This window comes from Mustela erminea, chromosome 6, assembly GCF_009829155.1.
Source record: "Mustela erminea isolate mMusErm1 chromosome 6, mMusErm1.Pri, whole genome shotgun sequence".
Lineage (NCBI taxonomy): Eukaryota > Metazoa > Chordata > Mammalia > Carnivora > Mustelidae > Mustela > Mustela erminea.
Window position 1 is genome coordinate 25,930,714 of NC_045619.1, and position 27,147 is coordinate 25,957,860.

The 27,147-nt window shown below is 41.0% G+C and overlaps 2 protein-coding genes across 6 annotated transcripts in view; one reads left to right on the top strand and one right to left on the bottom strand.

The window, feature by feature from the left end:
* Nucleotides 1-6,328, top strand: part of CEP83 (centrosomal protein 83) — a 140,010-nt gene extending 133,682 nt beyond the window's left edge. For 3 of the 5 annotated variants that reach the window (XM_032346763.1, XM_032346765.1, XM_032346764.1), the window contains exons 14-16: nt 952-1,055; nt 3,806-3,995; nt 4,973-6,328. In XM_032346763.1, the coding sequence (XP_032202654.1) occupies nt 952-1,055; nt 3,806-3,995; nt 4,973-5,077 (399 nt within the window). In that variant the 3' untranslated portion in view covers nt 5,078-6,328. Of the gene's footprint in view, nt 1-951; nt 1,056-3,805; nt 3,996-4,972 lie in introns of those variants that run through there. The other 2 variants (XR_004286687.1, XM_032346766.1) reach the window with 2 other exon arrangements.
* A 579-nt stretch (nt 6,329-6,907) lies between these two features.
* PLXNC1 (plexin C1) overlaps nt 6,908-27,147 on the bottom strand; it is a 143,045-nt gene continuing 122,805 nt past the window's right edge. Inside the window, exons 24-31 of the mRNA XM_032346762.1 lie at nt 19,231-19,285; nt 16,743-16,774; nt 16,540-16,647; nt 15,178-15,341; nt 13,153-13,300; nt 10,245-10,385; nt 9,927-10,001; nt 6,908-8,712 (exon numbers count right to left, since the gene is read on the bottom strand). Coding sequence (XP_032202653.1) covers nt 8,608-8,712; nt 9,927-10,001; nt 10,245-10,385; nt 13,153-13,300; nt 15,178-15,341; nt 16,540-16,647; nt 16,743-16,774; nt 19,231-19,285 — 828 coding nt within the window. The 3' untranslated portion in view covers nt 6,908-8,607. The remainder of the gene's footprint in view (nt 8,713-9,926; nt 10,002-10,244; nt 10,386-13,152; nt 13,301-15,177; nt 15,342-16,539; nt 16,648-16,742; nt 16,775-19,230; nt 19,286-27,147) is intronic.

The following is a 27,147-nucleotide window of genomic DNA, read 5'->3' on the forward strand; positions in this document are numbered from 1 at the left end:
AGAATTTCAGAAAGACTATGATTCTGTTCATATGATATTCAAAAATCAGCAAAACTATGCTATAACTTTGGAAGCAAATTAGTTGGTTGCCTTTTCAGAGGACTAAAGGGAGTAGAGAGTGAAAGGAGGAGGGGTTGGGGCACTTCTCATAAGGCAGTGCTCCTGGCCTTGTGAGGTAAGAGGGTCGGCATTTGCTTTGTGCTTTTACATTTTGCTTTATATTTACGTTCTGTGCATTTTTCTATAAGCCTGATATACTTCAGTGGACGAGTTACAAAACAAATACTTGAAAGGCCTATAGCTACTAAATGAGTTGCAACATTTATACATATTTTTCTATAAAAAACAAAAACAACCTCTTTATAAAAATGAAAAATTAATTACCTTTGTTTTTATACCACTTTGGCATTATACCCTGATTTTTCCATACTAGAAAATTTTTCCTTTGTACAATTTAAATTTTTTTCTTTTTAATAATTAGAAGGGCATACTTTCAAACTGAGATGCATCTGTAATCTCCCTTAGCTTTCTGGTCCTTTATTGCTTTGGTAGAAATTTATCAATTGTAAGCATGCTTTTAATTTTAAATTTTTGGTTCTTTTATAAAACACATATCTTTTGGGAAAGTAAAGAGTGACAGGTAAGCTCATTAGTAAATTTGACTCCTTCCTTTTTTAGATATTTTATTTGCAGCAATTTAGTTATTGATACCCATTTTCTGGTTTGGCATTCATAACAGTTCTATTTGTCACAGTGAGAATATGAGGTACATCTGTGGCTCAATATCTTTGCATTTTTCAATAAGAATCATATCTACTAATCTTTCCTGCTAGTGTTCACTGAAAATACTTATCTCTAAGGAAAATTCTTTTGTTGAGTAAAATATTCTCTCTGTATTTTGTTCAAAGAGGAGATTTTGTATTAATGTACTTGCTCATATTTTTTTTCTAGAGAAAATCTCTTCATGAAAACAAATTGAAGAGACTACAAGAGAAAGTAGAAGTGTTAGAGGCAAAGAGAGAAGAATTAGAAACAGAAAATCAGGTGTTAAATAGGTAACTGTATAAATACATATCCCATGTAGTGACTTTGACATTATAGAACTTTGATACTGAGTGTAACACACTTTTTCTTTTTAAAATGTACTTTCTTTGTTTTCTCTGTAATACACTTGTTTTCTTTTATGTTTGAAAGAATTCTAAAACTGTTCATTGTGCTCCTAATTCATTTCCTTATTATTATTTTTTTAAGATTTATTTATTTATTTGAGAAAGAGAGAGAGAGCATGAGAGGGGAGAAGGTCAGAGGGAGAAGCAGACTCCCTATGGAGCTGGGAGCCTGATGTGGGACTCGATCCCGGGACTCTGGTATCATGACCTGAGTCGAAGGCAGTCGCCCAACCAATTGAGCCACACGGGCGCCCCCTTATTTTTTTTCTGGTTGAATGTTCCTTCAAACCAAAAGGTCTGTAACATATGCCAGGCATTTGTGTTATGGTTGGGACTGACAGGAAATGTCCCTGGCTTTGGTAGCCAGGAGTGGTGTGAGTTCTTGCTAGCTACTGAGACAAGAGAGTTGTAGCATTGCATAGTTCCAAAAATGTGGCTGGAATTTTGAATCGAGATTTTTGATTTCTTGTTGTAGAAAAATATTATTGGCCCAAAGCTTCTGATTTTTTGTTTACACACAAACACAGCTAATCTGCATGATGAGCATGTTTGAGCAGAGATGATTTGCCATATTAACTTAGTGGTAATGGTGTTGTTGACCCTTTTGATTCAAGGTAATACAAACTTTTCAAATTCAGCTAATTTCAGTGGTAGCCTTCAGCACAAGACAGTGTCAGACTCTCCTGTATGGAAATTGCCTAAAATATCAAGCAGTGATGTTTCGTAATGTGCACCTGTCTTCCTTGGGTGTAATTATTACCAAAATGTGAAAGTTGTTTTTTTAGAACACCTGAAGTATATAGACTGTGGAATTCTTGCCTCTTCTTTTTCCTTTCCTTTCTTTCCCTCCTTCCCTCTCTCCTTCTTCCTCTTTCTTTCTTTCTTTCTTTCAGAGAGAGATCACAAGAGTGGGGGGGAAGCAGAGGGAGAGAGAGAATCTTAAGCAGATGGTGCTCAGTCTCTTGACCCTGAGATCATGACCTGAGTCAAAATCAAGAGTCAGATGCTTAACTGACTGAGCTATCCAGGGGTCCCAAATTCATGCCAGCTTTAGAATTACTCTGACCCAAAGTAAGAAGCCACCAAATTTATTCTAAAACAAAATTCAATTTACTACCTCTTCTATAACCATTAATTTTGAAATATTATCCATTCAGGATTGGGCACCTATGTGGCACTGATCATCTAGAACTTTGAATGGTTTTGAAAACTGTATTTAATTAGTGGTGTGGTTGATGGTCAGGAAATTCATGTCCAAAAAGGAGATGGTATATAAAGGCGTGAAAAGTTAGCTTTTTTATCCCAGATCCTTTTTCCCTAAAGTTAATGGGTAGCTTTACCTTTGTCATTAGTTACATTTCTTTTTTAAGATTGATTTATTTATTTGAGAGTGTGTGTGTACATCTTTGTGGCTGGAGGGGGGTAGGAGAAAGAGAGAGAAACTTTAGCAGGCTTCTGCTCAGCACTGAATCCCACTTGATCTCATGACCCTGAGCTGAAACCAAGAGTTGGCTTAACTGACTGTTCTACCCAGACACCCCCATCAGCTACATTTTTAATAATTAGGCTGTAATTCCTGTATTGGGCCGTATTTCACCTATAAAAATGATGATTTTGTAAGATTCAACCTAGTATTTTCTCTATTTCTACTTGACTCCTTTGATAATAAAAGGCACCCTTTTAGTTTAAGGAGTCTTTTAGTTTCAGGATTCATGGGTTGGTGGAGTGGAGTGGAAATTTTTACTCTTCAATTAATTAGCAAATAAAACTTGAAAATGAGTTAATAATTGGGCTGCCTGGGCAGCTAACTTGATTAAGCAGCTGACTCTTGGTTTTGGCTATGGTCATGATCTCAGGGTCATGAGATCAAGCCCCTGAGTGGTGCTTCCCATTCAGTGGGGAGTCTGCTGGAGATTCTCTCTCCCTCTTCCCCAGAACTTCCTGCATGTGTGAACACTCAGGTGTGCGCTCGCTCTCCCTCTCTCTCTCTCTCAAATCTTTTTAAAAAAGATTTTATTTCTTTAATTTACTTATTTCAGAGAAAAGGAGAGGGAGCATGAACAGGGGAAGGACAGAGGGAGAAGCAGATACCGAGCAGGGAGCCCCTGGGATCATTACCTGAGCCAAAGGCAGACTTTTTTTTTTTTTTTTAATTTTTTTTTTTTTTAAAAAGATTTTATTTATTTATTTGAGAGAGAGACAGTAAGAGAGAGTATGAGTGAAGAGAAGGGCAGAGAGAGAAGCAGACTCCCCGTGGAGCTGGGAGCCCGATGCGGGACTCAGTCCCCGGACTCTGGGATCATGACCTGAGCCGAAGGCAGTTGTCCAACCAACTGAGCCACCCAGGCATCCCCAAAGGCAGATGTTTAACAGACTGAGCTACTTAGGCACCCCTAAAATAAATAAATCTTTAAAAAAATAAAAATGAGTTGAAAGCTTGCAGAACTAACAGTAATACATGATTAAGATGTCATATTTCTATTTATCTTTCTAGATAGAATTTTATGTATAAATCATACAAGATAAATTTTATAATTTTGAAGTTCATTTTATTCCCATTTGAAATTCTGTGAATCATACTGTTCTTCAATAGAGTGTAACTATTAAAGAACAGAAACACTTTTTTTCTTTTTAAGACAAAATGTTCCATTTGAAGAATATACAAGGCTTCAAAAAAGATTAAAGGACATACAGAGAAGACATAATGAATTTCGAAGTTTAATTTTGGTTCCTAACATACCTCCAACAGCATCTATCAATCCTGTTACCTTTCAATCATCAGCCATGGTTCCAGGCATGGACTTATCCTTTCCTCCTCATATGCAGGTATGAGCATTTATGTTTTTGGGTTTTTTGTTTTGTTTTGTTTTAAAAAAGCACTAACATTTCTGTAAGTTTTTATCCATTTAAATTCAGAGTTAAAAACTCAAATCTTTCTTTACTATAGAAATTTGCTGGTAAAAGCAAAGTGGATTTGAATCTATTCTGTCCTTTAGTGATGATGCTAGGAATGAAATCCCCTGGACAGTTGAAAAGAAGAAACTTGACTGATGAGTCTTTGAGTAACCTGGAGTTTGCAGCTCACTCCATTACTAACTGCTGCTGAGTGTTTACTAATGCTGTGCACTATGCATTTTTCCATATAATATTTTATTTAATCCTAATGGAAAATATTTTGAGGGAAGGTGTTATTCCAATTTACGGATGAGGAAGCTGAGTCAGAGGTGAAGTAACTTGCCTAAGGTCGTAGCTAATAAGTCACAGAACTGAGTGTCAAACCTAAATCTGTTTGATTCCAAATCCTGGGCTCATTCTACAAATTAGGTCCCTGAGATACTGAAGGAATCAAATGATGGGATGATTTTCAAAAGATGATATATTAAGTAATTACATTTTATAATATTATAAGCACCAAAGATTTTAGTCACTGAACTGAATCTCAGACCAAGTGCTTTTGTTTTTAATAAACTACTAAACTCCAGCCTTGTTAGAACATCAGCATGTAAGTATGTCTGGGCCCTGCATTAGTATTTTCCAAATCACTCCCTGGTGAGTTTTATATCTAGATAGACGAACAGACTTTGGGATTTGCCAAGGGCTGGCGCCTGAGGCAGAAGAGAAGCAAAGACTAGTTAGTAGTCTGGCCCGCAATGCTGTCTTCTCAGACTGTTAAAATGGTCATCCTTTCTATGCCAGATGTTGTGGCCTGAGTGAAAGAGCTACTCAGGCTGTTGCCTACCAGTTACTTTTCCAGCTGTTTTTCTGAGCTTGCTTCACCCCCACCTTTTTTCTCTACTTTTAAGGAGGAACAGCATCAAAGGGAACTCTCTCTACTTCGCAAAAGACTAGAAGAACTAGAAACAACACAAAGGAAACAACTAGAGGAACTTGGCTCTCCTGGGGAATGATGTTCTTGGAGAAAAGGCAGATAAAAGAGATGAAATCAGCGTGACTCAATAAAGCTTGAAGTTTTAACATATGTGGCATTTAGATATTGTATTACTGTTTGCCAGAACATTTGAATGTGCTTCGAGAAAAGGTACTGGCTACATGCTATATTGCATCAGTGTCAGGATTTTAGGATTATACTAATGATAAGCGAAGCATTAAAACAGCTCAAGAGATATTTAGAATATTTATTGACAACCCTTTGAGAATGTTAAAAAAAAAAAAAAAGGAATCAAGTTTTTAAATTATTTTATTAATTTCACTTCAAAATTTTTTGGCTTTCTTTTTTTTTGGCATTTTGCCTAAAATATGCCCATGTTGAATTCCTTCAGCCTCTTTGAGATGGTTGGCAGTAACAGGGTCAGTAAACATTTTCCAGTTTACTTTATACAGGAGTTCTAAACTTCTAGTTCTTGAAAAAAGATGGCAATTTAAAAGTCAGCATTAAAAAACAAAACTTGAAGATATCTAAATATTATAAAATGCTACCATTCTAAAAGCTGTGTGCACATAATTAAAGAACTTAATATTTTTCTATATTGTTGTGTGTTTAATTTTATTTTGACCATACAGTGTGTATTTAGCAATGTAGAAGATCTCATTGTTATTTTCTATTCTAACCCAAAGCCACAAAGTACAAATAATTATATCCTATGACCGTATAAAACAAGGGCCATTCATTGTAAAACTTGAATCCCTTGGGGTCCCTTAGAAATACTATTGGTATTTAATGTTGGCCCCCACTGTTGTGGATCTAACCAAGTTATTATAAATGTTTTATTTCTGTGTATCCCTAACCTCTTTTAAAGGAATTCTGCTGCAATAACTTCACATCAACAAGGCAGAGCTCAAGTCCGCCAAACTAAGTGGAATGTTCATTGTCCAGAAGTCTTCAGGATCAAAAGTCCAGGTAGATAGTGGAGGCCAGGGTTGTAACTGAGCAGTCCTTAGCATCATTTAGAAGAAACTAGATGTACTTACTCCATTACAGAGCTGCTTATTCACATATGCGCTGGTACCCAGATAATTTCCATGGAGCTACTTAGAATAAAAACTCTTCTATAATAGAACATTTGAAGGAAAAAAAAAAAAAAGGCAGTCCACATTTACATCAAAATGTTTATTTTTGGATATAGACATTTAAAACATTCATCTCCAAGTACAGCTTCAATCAGGTATACAAGAAGAAATAGACTTTAGATCCCTAATACGGAAAAGGTAACAGAAATAATTTTTAAATGCTGCTGTAGACACTAGTGTTAGAAAAAAAAGTTTATAAATGAATTGTTTGCACCAAAAAAATATGCAAAGAAACTTGAAAATAGAAATTGTTTGCCATTTGTTTCTCTGGTTGCTGTTTAATATAGACCCAGTGACTGATTGTCTTCAGCACACATCTAATTTGGCCATTTACTGCATTTGGCTAATGTGATCCAAAATGTGATCTAGATAGTGCTTTTCACTGGAGGATTGACAAACACGCTACATACATTAGTGAATCTTCACACCACCTCAGTGAGGTAGGTTAGAAATATTATACAGAAATTGAGGCACAAAGAGGTAAGTGACTTGCCCAAAGTTCCCAGCAGCATCGTACCCAGAAGAGGAGGTAGGTCTCCCCATGGGACTCATGTGCCAGAGAGCTGGACAGGGACACCCTCATGTAGCATTTACTGAATACTTAGATAAAGCTGTAGCTGATCCTTTTCTTAGCATTTCTGTACCCTAAAGAAGGGGAAGTCTTTTGGGCAACTCTCCTACCCTTGGCTCTCAACTGTCCTGTTATTCTCTTATGAATGCCTTCACATCAAGACTGTCGCAGCCTTAGATGGGGACCAGACCTCTCACCTTTATACTTGTAAGTAACCTATTTGGTAGTATTTTTGAGGTGTGTCCATTGGACAGACAATGGTCAAAAGTGACGTGATTAGGAAGGGGCCTATCAGGGTAATAACTGCTTATTTGATCATTCTGCTGAGGTATCACCTCTTACTCTTTGCTAGATACTGAGGAGCAAAAGGAATTTCATTTTCGAAGACAAATTCACACTGATATCCTGATATCCCATACAGTGTTAGTATAAGATTTTAAGGAATAGATGATCAGTGTTTTATTTGCTACTTGAAAAAATGTCTTTCCTTAATCTGGGATTCGGAGCACCAAGGGTAAAAGGTGCCACAAGGAAAGTTGAGAGTTGCCAATTACATTTTTTTTACTTTTGATTTAATAGAAGGAAAACACAGTGGTATTAAAATTGGTCATGAGCAGCAAAAATTCAGGAATAAAAAACCAGCAATAAAAAGACTACAGTGTAACTGGATAGGGGATTCTTTAAAAAGAAAGGCATGAATAAATTGGGTATTTTGAATTCTTTCTCTTGTGAGGAATACTTTCAAAAAGTACATAGTAAGACTAAGATACCAAGTTGTATACTAATATTTTTCAGGCCTTGGGCCTCAAATATATATATTCATATATAATACTCCAGTGTGAACAGCAATTTCATGAAATGTAAAATGTATCTTTTTTTTTTTTGTAATCACACACAAGTATTTATAATCACAGGGTTCACCAGAAATCTAAAGCAAGGAGACACCAAGTACAGAAATGTAGGATTAGGGGAGGAAGTTACTCTTCTACAGTTAGTTCTGATCAAAGTTTTTAGACAGAAATAAACTAATGGTGTTTTGTTTTGTTTTACAACAGCCAACATGTCCACTATCAAATACATTTATATGAAAAAATGAAAAAAGGAACACATCAGGACAAAGTGGGTAAAATGCTGTTGCATTTTAAATAAACCTCCTCACTCTCCTTGCTTTAGAGCTCCTTCGTGAGATGGAGGTGAGTTGATGGAGTGTAACTGGCGACCACTGAAAAACACGAGCCCTTTCAACAATGTTGCAACACTGTCAGTTTTTGGTTTAAAAACACACACACACTCACAAATGCTAAGTGTACACACTACCAAATTCTGCGGTCAGCTTTTCCAAGAACTACTGGGGAAAGTTTCAATGCCGCAAATCCTCGAGGTTGCCCTAACACTCCGGCCTTGTTTCCAAATGACTCATTTCACATTTTCTTGTCATCACTGGCAGTGTCCCTTTTCTGCAGAAGTGCAGTGTAGTCACAAGTGCTACAGAACTGTAGTTTTCAAACAAAACCACTGTTGTCATTGTGCTTAAGTGGAGACTGTAGTTAACAATACTGACACTTGCTTACTGGCCCTGTATTCTCTGTAAACAAGGAGGCTGTTTACAACAACCACTTCGACTCTATTTACAGAAAGGTTCCCACAGTATATGCACAGGCACAATGGTGGGTATGCTTTCTAAAAGCTGTGCATGTGCCTTGGTCTCTGAAAGACTGTGCTCAAAGTGGAACCTGTGTGCAAACTTTAAAAAATTAACGACACAGAGTAGCTCAAGCAGCCATTTTGCTCCCAAGTCGTCTGAAGAATTTTGCCAGATTAAGCCAGTCCCCAGAGTGCTTACATCCACTTGCATTTCTTCTTTTCATCAAATAAGACTTTTACATGCAAGAGTTGTTTCTGAGCTTCTTCCAGCCCTCGTTCTCTTTCTAGTTTATTTAGAATCTGTTGACAATTAGAACAGTTATTTTAGATACTGTGTTTTTAGCATTACAGTTCTGGGGTTTTGTTTCTTTTTTTTTTTTTTTTTTTTTAATTTTGTTTTGTTTTGTTTTGTTTGGGGGGGGTTGCATTCCTGTTGCTGTGAGTGGTAAAATCTGTATGAAACAGATGCCAACATTTTCTTCCATCATTTACATACTCACTTTGCAAGTTGTTTTGCTAAGTCATTATCACAGGATCAACAACACTTTGGCTTAAAATAGAAGCTAGCAAGAAGTACCAACTATTTGCTTACAAATATGGGGCCAGACTTCCAAGGCCCTGTTTTATGCATTATGTCACAGCCATTCCAAGCACAGCAAGCATTCTGGGCAGCCAACATGCAGGCAAGTATTTCTTCTTAAATGCAGCAGGCAGGGGCATCCTGGTCAGTTAAGTATTTCCCTCCCCTCCCCTCCTGGGCAGTGTGGTGCCTCCTTTCCCCTCCCCTCCCCTCCCCAGTGCTTCCCTTCTAACCCCTGGCCCCTGGAAAGAAGGATGCTTATCATGTGTAAGGAACTCATTGCCTCTACCCTACCTTAGCGCTTCACTTGATCTTCAAGTAGCAAATGGAATTGGTGAGCTATTCTCACCATTGACATGGATAGCCTGTCCCAGCATGACTGAGTGGGGGGGAATCAGGGAAGGGGGAATTAACATATATTTGGAAACAGCGCATCTGATGACTGTGTCTGTGTGAATTCCCAAAGAAAAAAATCCAGATTAAGGAGAATTAATCAAAGGAGAATGGTTTATTGAAATAGTTGCTTAAGTTAGAAATATGTTATACTTTCATATACCTATTGAATACAGAATCTAGGCAACTTAACAAGCTTAGCTTTCATTTTAGCAGATTACAATCAAGCATAAGCTGGCCCTATTTAATAGGACCACTGCTTACTCATCAAAGTTATCTTGAAGTCAGTATGGCTACAGACCCCATTAACTCAAATGTAAATTCAGGCTGGTCCGAAGGTGGGCAGCATGATAAAACTAAGAAGGGGGCAGCCACGTGCAGGGTCTGGCTCGGTGCCAGGATCCCCCACCTCAGACAGGCTTCCTGGCTTCCCTGTCTGGCCGTTAGGGATGCCAGAGCTGTCCTGAAACCTACAGAATGCTTTACACCCAAATCCTGGAGGCTAATATCAATTTTTTAAAATGTTATTTAAAAATCTTACCTCATCAAAATATTTTACGATGTATTTGTAGATTTCTGTCAAGGCCACTTCTTCATTAAATTCATTTTCATGTTTCTTAAAGAAAGAGAGTCTTGTTGAGAGATTCTGAAATGACTTTTTAAAAAAGCAAATATTCTCTTATTTCGATTTTTTTTTTTTTAAGAGAGGGAAGACAAGAATCTTAAAGCCAGGTTCCACGTCCAGCATGGAGCCTGATCCCAGGACCCTGAGATCACAACCTGAGCCAAAATCAAGCCTGGAAAGCTGAACCAACTGAGCCACCCAAGCACCCCTCTTATTTCTGCTTTCTAACAATACCTTAGATTCCTGAGTTAAGAATTCTTCCATTTCCGAAGATGACAATGGAGGCAAATCCCTGATTGCTTTGTAATATGATTTTACTTCCTCTTTGTAGGTTGGGATATCCTTGGCATAGAGAAGTTTATTAGTTGGTGCTTCCTAAAAAAAAGAACAGCCACGGCCAAGAATAAAAAACCATGGGGAATTTTATAACAATACCAGTGTAGCTGAACTTCCACCATTATTATCTCCTAGTAACAAAGCTTTCAAAGCTTTTTGCATGCAGTGGGCCTTCATAAATGTTGACTGAATGACTGACTGCTATCCAGATAGTTCTGGTGAGTCACTGTTCTTTTGAGGCGGATTAAATGCTAATATATTCTGCCTTCCTCTCATAAAAGAACTAAAATTATTATTTTTGCATGATTTTGAGTTACTGTAACAATGGAACTTATTTCTATCATAGTTCATTACTAATGGTTGTAAAAAGCCTGAATTAAAACATTTGCTCTCATCCTCACCCACCAGTGAATTTTGGCATTTATGAAAGACTTGATTGTAGGTCTGATTGAGCCCTTTATATAACCATGAAAGTGGTAAGTAATTGGCGGTGGTGGATTTTTCTGCTTGTCCCTTTTATTAGATTATAAAGCTCTTCTACTGTTCTCAAGGAAGTAAGTACATGGTCATTAGTACTGGGGGCTCTGATGTCTGATTTTGCAAAAGTTCCCTGTCAGCTTGCATGCTTTTATGTAATTATAATAGTGATAATATTAAAAATTAAGATTTTATTTTTAAAAGCCATTTTCCACAAAATTTTTGAAATTCCTACTCAGGGAAAATGGGTGAGTTAATGATAGGGCTGATGTCCCAGTACATTTTTCAATGTATTGAGGGCACGAAGAGCCGTATCGGTGGCTGCGTCATTGTGAAGGATGCCTACACTGAGCTATTACTGAGATGCTTGCCATGTGGTAGACATTGAATGTAAAAGGGTAAAGATGACCAGTACCTGCCTTTAAAAGACAAAGGTACACAGTGGTTACTATGATACCAATAATTAGTGGCAGGGTGTAAAGAAAAACACCACGGAGCTGGACAAATCAGGGATCCTAACAACTTGGAGGGATCTTAACCAAGACCTGCAACCTCTCAGAACATCAATTTGCTCACCTATAAAATGAGGGTAATAATAACTACATTATGTGGTTCTTGTGATGATTAAGTGAAATATAACAAGAACATAGTAATGAGTTAAGAGCCATTTTTCTTCCTGTGAATAAAGAAGCATTTTCGTTGCATTGGTCAGATGAAGAACAGGTGTGGGCAGTGTACAGGGAAAGTCCATAGAGTGATCATAGCCTCCTGTAGCTCCTGGTACACATGAGGAAGCTGTGTTTGTGGAGTGAATGAATGAATAAGAGTTTTACTAGACAGAGGAGTTATGAGACAGAAAGGGATATGAAAACAAGTTCATGGTAAGTTTGGGAAAAGTAAAAGCTGTAGCATAGAAAGTATATGGCGTTTGCCAGAAAAGAGACTTGACACCCAATCAGGAAGAGCCTTGTGGCACTGTGAAGATTTTACCTGGTAGGGAATGGGAAGTATTTAAAATTTTTAAGCAGGAGATGGAGAAGACCAGATTTTTGTTTTAGAATGACAACCCAAGACACAGCGAAAAAGGAGAAGGTAGCGGATGAGACAGCAGGGACCAGGAGGCCAGTTCTGAGGCAGTTCTCCCAGGGAAGGGGATGGAGGGATAGAATAGAATGAAGGGAAAAAAGAGACACTTTGGAGATGGCAATGAGTAGTAACCAATTAGGGGCAGGGAGAAAGGAGGAGGAGTCAAGGATAACACAAAGAATTTTACCTTGAGAGACAAGGTGATGCTAGGAAGACAAAAGTGAGGACAGGTCTGTTTTGCAGAAATGGTGGTGACAGTATAGATTTAGACTAGGAGACCGAGGCACCTATGAGACACCAACCACATTTCATTCCAGGCACTCTCTCAAACCTTACACCAAAGGGACACTGCTCAGCATTAAAAGATTTTCTGAAAGCATTTAGGTACTGATACTGCTCAGTTTAATACATTTTGGAGTGCCTGAATAAGACCAAAACATCCCTTTCAAAGTTTGCTCTGTATTTTTATCTTTCTTTGATTTCCTGGGGCTTCTGCTCAGCAAAGCCAAAAGAAAAACAGTATCGATGTTTTGATTATGAATTGACAAACTAGTGGTAATAGAAATCTCAGGCCAGATCTTCTTCCCCGTGAGCAATTTGTTATATTCAGATAGACTGAGTGTACAGTTGACCCTTGAACAACACTGTTGAACTATGTGAGTCCGCTTTACTCTTTGTGGAGTTTTTTCAACATGATTCAGTACTGTAAATATATTTTCTCTTATGATTTCCTTGATGTTTTCTCTAGCTTTAAGAATACAGTATATAATACAGATAAATATATAAAATATGTGTTAGTCAACTGTTTATATTTGCAGCAAAGCTTCCGGTCAGCAGTGGACTACTAATAGTTAAGTCTTGGGGAAGCCAAAAGTTACAGGGTAATTTTCAACTCCATGAAGGATTGGTGCCCATCATGACCCATTATTCAAGGGTCAACTGTATTCAGATGGGATTAATTTAGCTAAGCTGATTTCAGTAGTTTCATAGTTTAGTAGTGTCTGCAGAATGTTTTTCTAGGAAACAAAATTTATACTTTGTGGTAAAGGTATTCACAGGCAGAGTTCGGCAGTAGGATGGGGAGAATAATCTATTTTTTAAAAAACTAGATGGAAAACGAGAGCTTTTAAAGGGAAGCAAATTTTCAATGACTACCAATGACTCTTTATTGTTTGGATGTTTAAAAGAAAGAATGCTACAACTCACAGGAGTGCATACAAGAAATACCAAAGCTAGGCCTTACCTTCCCGAGTTGCTGCTCTGTGAGAGAAAATGCGTCCATGAATGCCTGGGCAATCACAGATAAACAGCCGTCTATGTGTGGTGTCTTCTTAATGTCAAAAACAAACTGAGGGTTCTTCAGGATGTTTACCCAGAAGCGAAGAGGAAGGCTGTTCCAAAGAGAAATCTCTTCAGATACAGCCCTTCGTAGGAGGCGGCTGCTCTGTTTATCACAGTTTGTAAACGGGTGTTTTTGCCCTTGTTATTGAAGTACGCAAGTCTGCTCTGCCAACCATGCCAAGTGACAGATGGCAGCGTCACTTGGAGCAAGAAAGGGTTAAACTGACAGGCACTGCTGAATGGGAGGACGGGAGCAGGAGAAATGTGAAAGTGGCCGCTGACAAGACTAGAATTTTCTCCAGATCTAGATTGCGTTAGTTGATGGCTGCCCATGAAAACATTTCATGGAGTCTCCAGAACTTGACCTCTTCTCACCCCAAGTGCCACACCCTGACCTAAGGCATGGTTGCCTGGGTTATTAGCCCCCCAAGGGGCTCATTAATTCTCAGTTAATTCTCCCACAGCACAGAGTAAGATCCTGTCTCTCTGCTCAAAACCCTCTGTGCTGTCCACGGGCCTTGGGATGAAGCCCCTGCACGATCTGGGCCCAGGCTGTCTTCTGCGAGCCTTCACCTTATTCCAACTCCACCACTGGCCTCTTCACTGTTCTTAATGCGTATCAGGCAAGCGTGCGCCTCAGGGCTTTTGCTTTTGTTGTCCATCTTCCAGAAACTATCTTCAAACAGATAGTCTCATGGTTTATGCCCTCACCTCTTTCAAGCCCTGACTTGAATATCATCTCTGTGAGCCTCCTCTGACCACTGCCCTATTACTCTCCATCCTCCTTTCCCATGCTGTCTGCTCTACTAACCTTCTAATATACTATAATTTGCCTATTTATGGTCTCTTCCATCCATCTGAATGCAAGCTCTGTGAGAACATGGATTTTTGCCTATTCAGTTCATTGCTATATTTCCAGCACCTAACAGCTCAAATATTTGAATATGAACCTGGGAATATTCGGAGTCCTTCCATTATTATCTCAACTCGGGCCTAGCAAACTCCCTCCATCGTAAGGCTGTTGGGCCTCTCTGTAGCTCTACTGTCCCGACTCCTGCCCCTGCTCAGATGCCACAAGCTTCCCAATAAAATGGGAGCTTGAGGCACCCAAGCCTGGTGTAGGAGTGGCAGGACTGGCAAATCAGAGGCTGGGACACAGGATGGGAGTGAACCAGTGTAGGTAGTTGGGACAGACCTGGGTTAAATGGGAGGAGATGAGACCTAGAGCTCTGGAACTTCAGATTTTAATATTTATTTAAAATGCTCTGCCCACCTTCAGTACTTAGGAGGGCTTGGGATGACCCTGAAAATTTCTATTACTCCTTAACACCAAGTCTTATTCACAGCTCATGGACAAAGTATTTCAAATAAAGGTAATGAGCCATGTTTCTTTACTGAGAAGAAGTTGAGAATAGAGCTGGATGCCTCGCCTCAGCTTTAGGTAAAATGTTAGAAAACAAAACACAGTCCTTTGGAAAACTCTCATAGTATCTAAGTACTGCATTTAATCAAATAAAAATAGAAATATCCATGCAGAATCAGAGTACAGACAGATAGCTTGATAACTGAAAAATGATTAATCTCTAATGGGAAATCATCATATAATAAAAAACCACAAAATACTGATTTCTTATCTTTTGCTGGTCAAGCTAAATTTAACATTCTATATAAGGTCTTTGCATGCATTAAAGAAAATAAAGTTTGTTTGTTTTGTCCTAAAGAATAGGATCTCAGCATAGGAAGAGTTTTGTTTCTTGTTTAAAAATAGTAACAGAGGAAGAATCTGCTCTGACATGATAGCACACCAAGCCAAAGGATTCTGATCTAAGAATAATGAATCCTTTCGTGACTATCCATGCCCTCCTTTCAGTTAAGATTCTGTCCCAGATTCTTGAAAATAGTAATATCACCTACTATTTGTTCCCACCTGTTTGTTTTCCAAATATGTACGACATCAGGATCTGTGATTTTTTTGTTTTCAGCCTGGGCATCCAAAAAGTCAAAGAAGTATTTTATAGCAAATGGGGCTCTGCTGTTGGGTAAACTCCAAATGCTTCTAAAAAGTTTCTCAAGCACAGAATGAATTGCCACCTGAAAGACAGAGAACATCAGACTTGGGAGACTGGAGGGGAAAAAAAAAAAAAGAAAGATTGGTTTTGAATACAATGGAAAAATATGATCCTAGTTCAGAGAAAACGGTGTACAAAACAGAAAAAACAACCTGAAACGAAAATATGTCAAATTATCAAATGAGGCCAACACGCTCACAGTATGGGACAAGGGCCCTGAAAATCCATGCCCAGGATTACATTTGGTTCATCAGCTTCTTGCTGATAACATTGTTCAGTCAACAGAGAGGATATCTTACAAAAATCTCTAGCAGTTGAAATGGCAGTTGTAGGGCTGTATACATAAACCAAGAAGCCACGGATGTTTAGTTTTAATAGTTATGTTCAGCCTGGAAAAACTCAATGTTGCTCAGTTCCCAGAATTTTTTCGTTGCAAGTATTTCCATCATAGGTTTTTATTACACACTTTCCAAAGCATTTTGAGTGTTTTACAAAAGCCAAATAGGCAGAGCTCTGTGGGACAGATGAGAAAATCAAGAGGCTCTGGCTGTCCTCTACCAACTAAACAAATCTACTGAGCTCTAAGCATACCTTCTGCTATACCCTGAAGAAGCGTGCCCACCCGGAGACCAGGGCCAGGTGTACATAATAGCATTTATATTGCTAGTCATTTCAAGGTGGGAAAAAAGGATCACCACAGACTTCAGCTAATCCCACTATAAACCAGATAAAGTAAAATTTGCTTCTGATTTAGTATTCCGCTGGCTTTTACACCTGACACTTTTATAGAGGAACAGCATTCTTGACTTTAAAATGAAGGAAAAAAAAAAGATTTACTAGGTTTATAGACACTGACCCCACCCTTCATTTTTCTGCAATTCAGAGTGGGAGTTTTATCACTCATCTATAGTAAGTAAACAAAAAGGAATAATTATGCCATCAACCTAAAAAATAACAATAGTGAGATTGTGGTTAAAGGAACTGGGAACAATATTAAATCCCTGATTGAAGATACAACAGTCAAAATTTGTAAAGTGCTGTTATCTTCGTGGCTTATAAGAAAGAGGAGGGTAGGAAGTGTTTACAATTTAAACTTTCATTTTGCTTTGCTAGAAGGCACAAGGGATTTGTAACATTTTCACACTTCAGTGGAAATTAAGTCAAACACATCATACACCCCCAAGGTAGCCGTAAAAGCACTCCCAGAACAGTAAGTGTACCTTGGTCGACAGCAGTTTTGTCAGATACATTTCTTTTACTTTGAACTTGTGCTTCCCTCGATGTCTTTTTCCTTGCACATCTTGGAATGCTTCTGAATCTGGTAAAATCTAATGGGAAGACAGTAGAAGCGTTACCCAAGGAGACCGTTTCTACTACAGAAGGCATCCAATTCAGGGGCAAGCACAAGAAAGACTGAGCTCACCAAATGGCAGTGGTCTTCTGAGTATTCCACATCTGAATGCCGGAGAAAGGGAGAGAAAACGGTCTATTAAAAAAACAACCACGGGCTAATTGGCCTTCTCATAAAACGCCCCATTTGTGCTATAAACAGAAGAGGTTACTTGAGCTCTTCATAGGTACATTTTTTTTCACCCTGCTGCATCTCAAGATCTTAACAACGTGAAGACAGAACGGGCCAGGGCCTGGAGTAGGAAGCAGGTTCCCAATAGGCTGAACGGTCCCTTGCTGGGGGCGGGGATAGGAGAGGTTCAAGCCTTCTCCGTTAGCAAATGTACCCATGGCACCTACTGAGTGCCAGAGGCTTCTAGGCAAAGAGCAGTGATAAGACAGACCTAGTTCCCACCCCACCGCCAATGGAGTTTACATCCTAGCCAATGAGGGACTTTCTATGGTTAATTATACAATTAATTATATAACTAGAATTGTGATAAAGCTTGTGAAGAAGTATATGCTAAGAAAGTAACTAACGAGGGTCCACCCTACTCTGGGAGGTTTCTCAGAAGAAAGAGCGTTGGAGCTGAATCTAAATGAACGACTGGAGTTAGCCTGGCAAATGGAGGAGACCCAAAGACAGGAAGAATGCACCCCTTCTGGGATCGGAAAGGACAATGAGTTGGAGCTCCTAGAGCAGGTGCAAGAGTGGCACAGAGTGGGGAGAGTCCTGAAGGAAATGTGGCAGTGAAGGGAGTGGTGAATTGGGGGGAAAGAGGGATTAAGGCACTAGGTTTTCTGTACTGAAGATGAGGGAGACTAGAACACCTTGAAACACTAAGGGAAAAACGGCAATAGGTGAGGAGGTATAGACAGTTCAAATGAGAGATGATTATCTGTGGTGTAAGAATGTACAGCAGGTTGGAAAGGATGGGATCAAAGGCACAGGTGAGAGACGGGCCTTGGAGGAGAGAGGCACAGCTCTGGGATGCCAGGGAAGGCACAGAGGAAAAACCGGGCAGACACAGGAGGGGTGGGAGGTTTGGTGCTGGACATTGAGAGAGTTCTGATTCCAGTTTTCTCTGTGAGGTACGGGATCAAGTCAGCTGGTGATAATGCTGAGGGGTCAGAGCTTTGAGGAGAGAAGGCAGAATTCTGGAGAACACAGAGCGAGCTACCTAGAGAAACACAGTGGAGGCAGGCTGCACTGAGGTCCTGGTCCTGTTGGGCACCAGGAATTTACAGTGACTCCAACTGTACTTTCCTCCAGTGGTTGCCTGGGTATAGGTTCAGAAAAGGCCAGTAGTTGGGTTCATCCAGGGCTGGGGTTGTGACTGAGAGGGTGGGGAAAGGGTACAGGCCCAGGAGGTTTGAAGGATTAGCAGGGGAGTGATCAAAATGATGACTCTCAGCTGAACTGGACAGAGAAGCAGCAGAGGCATTGACTGCTCTGAGGTCCCATGAAGAGATCCAAATGCAAGATCCCCAAACAGTAAGCTCTACAAAAGGCCTGATCTTTGAAGCTTAAAATACAAACCTCTTCCACTTTTTAGAAGGACACCAATTCCCCTCTGCCAGAATGACAGTCACCTTCTGGAAGATGCCTTCTCTCACTATAGCCAGATATAATGATGGACTGCGGTGGGGGTGGGGGGAGATCCCTAAAAGGGTATTCTACAACCTACCAAATTATCCTTTCTATTTAATTGGAGTCCCTGCATTCCCTATTTGCACTGACTAGGTCTTGGGACCTACCAGGCTGCTCTTAGTATTAAATCTAGAAATCAGGAAGCCTCCCCTCCAGGTGTGTGTGTGTGTGTGTATGTATGTATGTATGTATGTATGTATGTATGTGAAGTCCTGTTATGAGGCCTGGAACCCTTCTAAGAGCTGAACTGACTGTCTTGGCTGGGGTGTATTTTCTCTGGAGACAAACCTGGGCTAGGATCTAGGGATTTTCTCAAGGCACCATCACAGTGTTTTCCTGTTCGGAAGTGGTAGGGAAGTGGTAGAGAGGATAGAGACTAGTTTATAGACTTTCCCATAAAATCTCCCCATTTAGTTTGCCTCACTCACTTTCTGGGAATCTTGCAGAGGCTATCAAAGGAGATTTGGATTTCTAAGTGGATTATCTTGTTTGTTCAGCACTTGCAGGGCTGTGTGATTATCTACAAGCTTCCCCCTCATTTTGCCAGAGGAGTTCCTCTCTTAGCCCCCATCTTACTGAGAAGTTGGCACAGAGCGAGGAAGGCTAAGATTCTGTCCCGAGTTTAGGGTTGTTGAAGGCAGCAACTTCCTTAGTGCTGGGCTGTCCCAGTCAACCACTGGTTACTGTTTCCTGTCCTCCTCGCATGGCTCACATTCTTCAGAATAGAAACACATTAAAATGGCTTTTCTCCAATTTCAAAGAATTATATAGCAACAACTCAATCTCACTTTTGTGATGATACATCAGAGAGGCAAAAAGCAATACTTTATAAAGGTGAGTAAGAACAAAGGGTGAACATTATATTGGTTACCTGAAGGAAAATTTGCTATCTTCTTAAAGACCTTTATAGTGGATCCATTTGATATCTGAAAGCAAAGATAAAAAATATATGAGTTTTCAAAATTTAATGTATTTCTCCACTTCGTCCATGAATTAGATAGCTGGATGGTTCTTGCATTCTCTCACTTATTAAATATTTATAAAGAATTTCTACATACTGGGCACTGTCCTGGAGGCTAGGGCTATAATGATGACCAAGACACTATCTCTGCCCTCAATGAGCTCACAGTCCTGTGAAGGAGACAGACAAGGCAGTGAGGTGTAGTGAGGCTGGGAGGGGCAGGCCAAGACACTGTAGGGCCAGTGGGACGTGGACCAGCCCTGGAGGAGGGGAAGACAAGGCTGTGCTAGGATGTACCCTGGCCTCTCAGGGGTCAAGAGAGGGCCACTAACTTTTTGAGGTTCCTACTATTTTAAGAAATGCTGAAACAAGTGTTCAAAAACTTATCTACAGCAGGTATCTAATCCTAGGACAGCGATTTCACATCTAGATATATACCCAACAGAAAGAAGTCCATATCACGAGAGTTAACTATTTGTAATTGCCCCATATTGGAAACAACCAGATATCATCAATGATGAAGTACTTTGGGGGTATGTCCGTACCATAGAATATTAAACAACGGAAGTGAGCAAATTATTTCTACATACTGCATGGGTAGACCTCACAATGATAACGTGAAGTAAAGGAAGCCACACAAAAGAAAATGTACTGTGTGAATCCATTCACATAAAGCTAAAAAGAAAACAAATGAACACCAAAACAGTCAAACTATGATGTCAGATGTTTGCAGGAGAGGACTTAGTGGTAAGGAGGGGACTTCTGAAGAGCCCGTAATGTTCTCCTTGACCTGAGTGGTGCTCACAGGAAGTGCTCACTCTGTGACCATTCATCCAGCAGTATACTTAAGATTTATTCTCTTTTCTGCAGCTATATCATATTTTTTTAAAAAGCTTGTAAAGTCATAAAAATTGCATATACTTTTAAATAAAAACTTTAACATTTAAGTATGACTTACAGGAAAGCACTAAACATTCATTAAGTGTGCAGCTCAGTGAATGTTCATGTATGTATATACCTACATAAACACTACCCACATGAAGATATGAAATATTTCAAGGTCCCAAGAAGCACCCCCATTTTCGCTTCCCAGTCAGTAACCACTGCATCCTCAGGTAGAGGTAATCACTAGTCCGACTTCCACCTGCTCTTGAACTTCATATAAATGGAATCATATAATGCAGCTGACCCTAGAATAACATGGGGGTTAGGGGTACTCCCCCACCATGCACAGTTGAAACTCCACATATAACTTTTAATTCCCCCAAAACTTAACTGCTAATAGCCCGACAGGAAGCCTTACCAAGACCAGTCAATTGACACATATTTTGTATGTTTTGTGTATTATATACTGCATTCTTGCAATAAAGCTAGAGAAAAAAATAGTAAGATCAAAAGAAGATACATTTATAGTACTATACTGTATTTATTGAAAAAAATCTGCATGCAAGTGGACCTGTGGAGTTCAAACCTGCATTGTCCAAAGGTCAACTGTTATATTCTTATGTCTGGCTTCTTAGGGTCAATAAAAGGTCTGTGATGTTTATCCACATTGTTGTAGCCACCAGTAGTTCTTTCTTTTAAAATTACTTTGTATTATTGCATTTATGAATCTACTACAAAAAAACTCCATACAATAAAAAGATAGAAGTATTGATACATCCACAGCATAAACCTCAACATTATGCTAAGTGAAAGAAGCCAGTCACAAAAGACCACATAGTGTACGATCCTATTTATATAAAATGTCCAGAATAGACAGATTTATACATACAGAAAGTAGATTACTTGTTGCCTAAAGCAGGGGTTAGAAGACTGAAGAACGACTGCTAATGAATTCAAGGTTTCTTTTTGGGGTGATGAAAATGTTCTAAAATTAGATTGTGGTGATGATTACACAACTCTGTAAATGCACCAAAAACCATTGAATTGTACATTCTAGAAGGTGACCTTTATGGTATATAAATCATCTCAATATAGAGCTGCTAAAAAAAAGTGCCACAGATTTTAAGTGCACACATTTGACAAATAAATGCTTTTACCACACTGACACACTATTGTAATGCCCATGCATACTCTCTTTCATCAATAAAGTCAAGAGTTCTCACCTGAGGCCTTTTGGGACTGTGCAACTCAGGGCCAAATGGCCCTCCGGTGCAGCCCTCCCCTACAACCAACCAGGAGAAGAAGCACCTTTCAGGCCAAGGGGACTAGCTGCCAAGATGCAGAGGGCAGGCCTCACTGTTCAGAGGGGCTAGTTTATAAAAATTTAAGACAAAGGGGCCTTGAGGAAGAGGCAGGTCAGGGATACACAAATCCTTGCCTTCATTCTGGGATTGTGGAGGGAGGATTAATGCCATTGTTTTGGAACATGGTCAGCTAAGTGCTATTCCCATCCATTCTCAAGTTCTCAGTCTTTTGAATTCTAATACTACTTTGGATCTAGCCTTCCCCAGTTTGGGAGAAAGGAGAAACCTAGAATTTCTCTTCTGGGCTGCTGCACATTAGTTATCAGAATGTACAAACCTGCTTAGCAAGCACCGAAGGATTAAAGCCGAATCCCCTTCAGGTCGCACCACAGAGGAAGGAACACAGAGCAAAGCCAACCCTACACAGACACCCTGACTGCAGCTGTCCAGCCAGCTGTGTCTAACCAGCTGCTACACTGAGGCCAGAGGCCGCCAACCACTGGTGTTCACGGCATCTTGAGGGAGGGGGAGTTCTAGGTGTGGGGACTGGCTGGGCCATCAGGCCTCCGACAAGTGTCTCCAGCGTGGGTTCTGAACTCTTATTGAATTCTGCTCTGCTGTTATTGCCAAACATCCTCTCCTTTCCCCTTGAGCCATTCATTGTTTCCTGGTTGATTTTTTCCATTCTCTTCCATATTTGATGCAATTAAAGTAAACACTCTGCACCGGCACCCCCTTAGCAACACTCAGACACCAAGTTTATGGGACCATTTGAACAGCGTTATAAAATTCCTCCCCAGGAAGAGCTGGATAGGCTCTGTTTCTAAGCCAATAAATATCTTTTTATAAAAGGAAGCTGGTGGTTCATTCTGGGTAATTGTCAAAGAATGAATCCCAAATGGATCCTGTTGAGTGTTGAGCCAATACTCCACTACTGTCAGACGCTTTGTTTGGCTAAGCGTGAGCACCCTCGCCCTGTAAGCACAAACACCACGGATGGGCCTTCCGATAAGGAGCGCTGCCAGAAGTTCAAACGTCTTCTCAAGAGCTGGCAATGACTCGCGGCTGGCACTGAGCTCAGGCATTAGAAGAGCACAGACGCAGCTTGTACCAAGGAAATTTTACTCTGAAATTATCTCCCAAGAGCAAGTGTAAAGCATTTTATTAGTGGATGAGTTGTGTGTGTGTGTGTGTGTGTGTGTGTGTGTGTGTGTGTCTGAGCCTGCGTGTGTGAGTGTATTTCTAACTTGCACAGCTGCTCCAGGGCTGGAACATTTCCCCCCACGTGACACTTTACCGCCATTGTGAGACAGAAACTAGTTTATTTACAGATGTTGAGGAGCGGGGCGGGGGGTGGGGGGGAAGGTTTCCATTTTCTATTTTGCACAAGTCAGCTGCTGCCGAGTTAAGGACAGAAATGTCTTTTTGTAAAGGGCCACAGAATCTAAAGTGTTAAAAATATGATGCTGTTTGTTCCATCTGAGGAGCTCCAAATGCTTTCCTAAGAGTGACTCATTAATCCTCCTGTACTCCTGTGAGGCAGGGAGCATCCTCTGGGCCCCTACTTTAGGAATGAAAACCAAATTAAATCAAAGAAAGATTAATGTCACTAGATGGATCTTCGGCAGGAATGTTTCCCCAGCCCAGAGCAGAACTGGTAACACAGGGCTATTTCAAATTAAATTCCCTCCAGCCTCACAGTGCTCCAGGATTCAATGAGACAAGAAGGCTCTACCCCTTCGGTGATGACTGGCCCATGTTGGAACAGGGTGGAGAAAACTAGAGACTCCTCCGGCAGCAGCATTAGGAATTATGACCACACAGGACTAAAAGGACTCATTTCAACAATTTCAAGTCACTCCTGAAATAAACAGAAGGTACACATCCTCCAAAGCAGGTGCAATGAAGGTTTTCTTGTTGTAAAATATTTCTCTGAAACCTAAGTTGAAGAAAATTCCATAAAAATAGATTTTCTAGATATATAAGGTTGAACTTGGATTTAACCTTACAGATCTGCCATTTTTGTAGGTAAAAACGGTCAAATATTGACCATTTCATATTGTTTAGCCTAAGAGAAAAGCGAGAATTTTAGCCTAAGAATTTTATGGAAAATTATGAAATTTTGTGATACTTTTTTTCTTAAAGAAAAAAAATTGAAAACACAATAATCAATACAAATCACCATGTGTAAACCCATACTGGTATCTCTCATTCCTAAAATGATATTCTATGGAAAACAGAGATCTATTCAACTAGTGTTGCCCCTGCAACCACTCATCAATTCTGTTCTCCCCGTCTACTGCTTTGGCTCTTCCCACTGACATCCCAAGGCTGGAGGCAAATGAAAAAGGAATCTAATTTCTCAGGGCCAAAGGGATAACCTTGTTCAGTCCATGAGCAAAGGAGGCTCAGGACTCAGAGTATTTAGAAAGGACCCACCAGAAAATTCTCAACACACAAATCACACACGTGGTTTTTGACACCCAGGACAGAATGCTAAAGGATTTTCTTGCAACTAGTTAAAATGCCAGTAGGGCTCCTGCTTCTTCTTTGGTACTTGGAATTAAGCCTGGGCCAGTAGCAAACTCCCTCTGAGGATTATCAGAGAGAACCCTAACCTCATCCTCTGGGAGTGAGCTTGGCCTGCAAGAGGGTGCCTGAGTTTAGGAACCTAAGTACTCCCCTGCTTTTCTCGGGCTGGAGTTGTGAGCTCTTTGATGCCTGAAAGAGGCCTCCTATCTGAGGGAGGCAACCACTGTGCTCTCCAAGGACTGCTGGCCTTTAATGATACTAAGGTAGGATTAAAATAAGGCACCATTCTAATAAACTCACTGACACAAGGTCTGTCGGAAGATTTGATAAACTCACTGACACGAAGTCTGTCAGAAGATTTTAAGAGATGTTACCTTCTTGACTTTGACATCAGAGACAGTAACTACCAGCATCTCTCATGACGCGGTCCAGTTTCCTAGCCAAGGCTGCCTTCGAGGCCGGGGCCACAGGCTACAAGCCTGCTTCCAAACAAGGACAGGGTGCAAATGATTCTTTTTGCATCGGCTTCTAGCCTTGGAGTACCCATGAGAAGAGCTATGTGAACTTGGTCAAGTTCCTCAGCCTCCCTGTGCCCTGACATGGGAATGACAGGATCTACCTTGCCAGGCTGTAGCGAGAACTAAAACAGTTGCCGTTTGTAAGAGCTGCTGGAACAGTGCCCAGTGAGCAAGAAGCGCTCCCCTCATGTTAAATAAATAAACAAATCAATCTCTGAAGTCACCCACGCTATGAGAGACCTTTAGTCAAATCCCTTTACCACAGTGTCACGGATGACACACCTGACTGGAAGGACCCCTGACTTTACCTAGCAGACACTTTGGAACATTCCATGAGCTTTAAATGTCATCTGAATGACAACTGTGGCATTAGCAGAGACCGCAGTGGCATTAGCACAGGACTGTTGTGAGAATATTCTTCAACACCACGAGTGGTTAGTCGTCTTTTCTGCCCTCAGACTCTCGCAGCTCAGAATGAGACGTGTGATGTTCAGAGAACATTTCCTGCCGGACACAACACCTGTTCCGCACCCTCGATACCACCCTCTCGCAGGGTGTGAGGGCCGTGACACTATCCAGTGAAATGTCACATGGGGGTAGAGGGGAGGGGAAGAGAGAGCCTGGACCCAGAGACACCCCCTCAACTCCTCAGCTCCCGAACACACCGAAGTTTCCTTCATTGTAAATGACACACAGCGACGGCCAGTTAAGGAACTGCTTGGGGAAGATGTAATTATAGGGGAGAAAGATGCCTCTGGTTTAGTGTGTTTGTAGAGATGCTGGTTTTACCCCTTGTTTGCATGGGACAGAATGAGACCTCAGCAGACATTTGCCCTCCTCTGCTCTCATCTGATGGAAAAGGAGGGTCAGAAGAGCACCTTCGCCGTCGTGAATGTGATCAGTGCTCATGCATGCAAACAGTGCTGTGGTCCCTGTAGAAAGCAATCCTGCGCATGTCTGGGGTTGGCGAGGACGCCTTACTACAGAGGACAGAGCACGGCCAGCAACAGGGTTGTGGAGATTGCATCTGGCCCACGAGATGCTGTATTTTTGCCGTGTCTTCAGATCCCCTCCAGAAACCTGTTCTTCAAATATTTGGACAGTAAATCATTCAGAGACCAGCTACACTCTATTTGCCCTAAGGACAGAAGAGGCAAGAAGAAACAGGCTCCCACTCCAGCAACAGGACTTTGTTTAGATAGGAGGAGGAACTGGCCGTCACTAAAGATTAACTTTAAAACCTAACTAATTTGGGCTAATTGGAGGGAGATGAGTCTGAATCACTTAAAATTCTGAGTTAGACCCTATTTTTAAATGAAATATAGTTTTTTGCTTTCAAGCACTTACAGTGACTCAAACTAGGGTACTTTAGTAAATGAATAAGAGTGGTAATTAGCATCTTGTCTCTTTGGAGGGAAAAGCCAGCGCTAGGAGAAAATTTTTTAACGAAAGGGCAAAAGTAAGCGTCAGCCTACCCCTGTCAAATTACTCCAGATTTTAAATCTGCGGGGGAACTACTAAACGGAGTACAGATTTAGGCGGCTAAGGGTGATGGAGGATACTTTTTTCTGAGCAGTCTTTGAAAAACAGGGCATTTGAGATGGTCCATGCGTAGAGAGCACAGGGCCGATGACCTCCCCAGTTTCCTTCAAGCTCTCTGAGTTTATTTGCCTTACGGCTTAGCTTTTTAAACATAAGGAGAATCCTTTAAGCCCTTGTGTCCTAGTCTTGTCATTTATTACCACCATGTGGCAATGCTAGGGTATGAAGCCAATAAATCATTTGGACGGGAAGTGACTACAGGCCGGATTAATTTCATTATCATCCTTAAGCAGATAGGTGTCTAGCACGGCCGATGTCTCCAGTGAAGACTGATGTCCTATCTCTCCTGACAGCCTTCCCCTGGCCTTCCAGACAGCTATGGTGGCTCTTCCCTTTCGCTACTGGAGAGTCTAGTCCTGCCTTCCCCCCGGCCCCAAACCCCTTCCTTTGTGGCACACCTTGTGCCCTAGCTAGGGTTGCTGGGGGACGCCAAGAAGCCTGTCCAGGCTGCCCCCCCCGCCCCCGCACAGCTGAGAAGGCAAGCACCCTAGTCAAGAACATCAAAGGAGGGCGTCGGTGACGGGGTTCCTTCCAGACTCGCCAGACACACACTCACTGCTCGGACACAGGCAAGGAAGGAGATGGCTCCCAGGCTTCACTGAACGTCAGACTGAAGCCATACTCAGCCCGTCTCTAAGGACGTCCACTTGCAGGGCAGCCGCCCCGACCTAACCACCTCCTCCCCGTTAAAACAGCACCCATCCCCCACCCCCAGCAGTGTGTCTCGCAGTGCTGCGCGGGTCGCAGGAAAGTCCCCTGGGGAGTTTCACCAACTCCACCGGCCAAGAGCTCTTGGCAAGAGGACACCAGGGTTGGCAAGTCTGAGCGGCAGGAGGGCGAGTCCAGAAGCAAGCTGTGGCTCTGTAGCTCTCTCTGCCAGGTGCTCTCCAGCAAAGGCTCTGGGGACAGCACCCAGCCAGAGGTCACGCCAAGCACCTCTTCCCAAACTGGCTCTGAGAACCACTCAGCCGAAGGGCCCGAGGGAG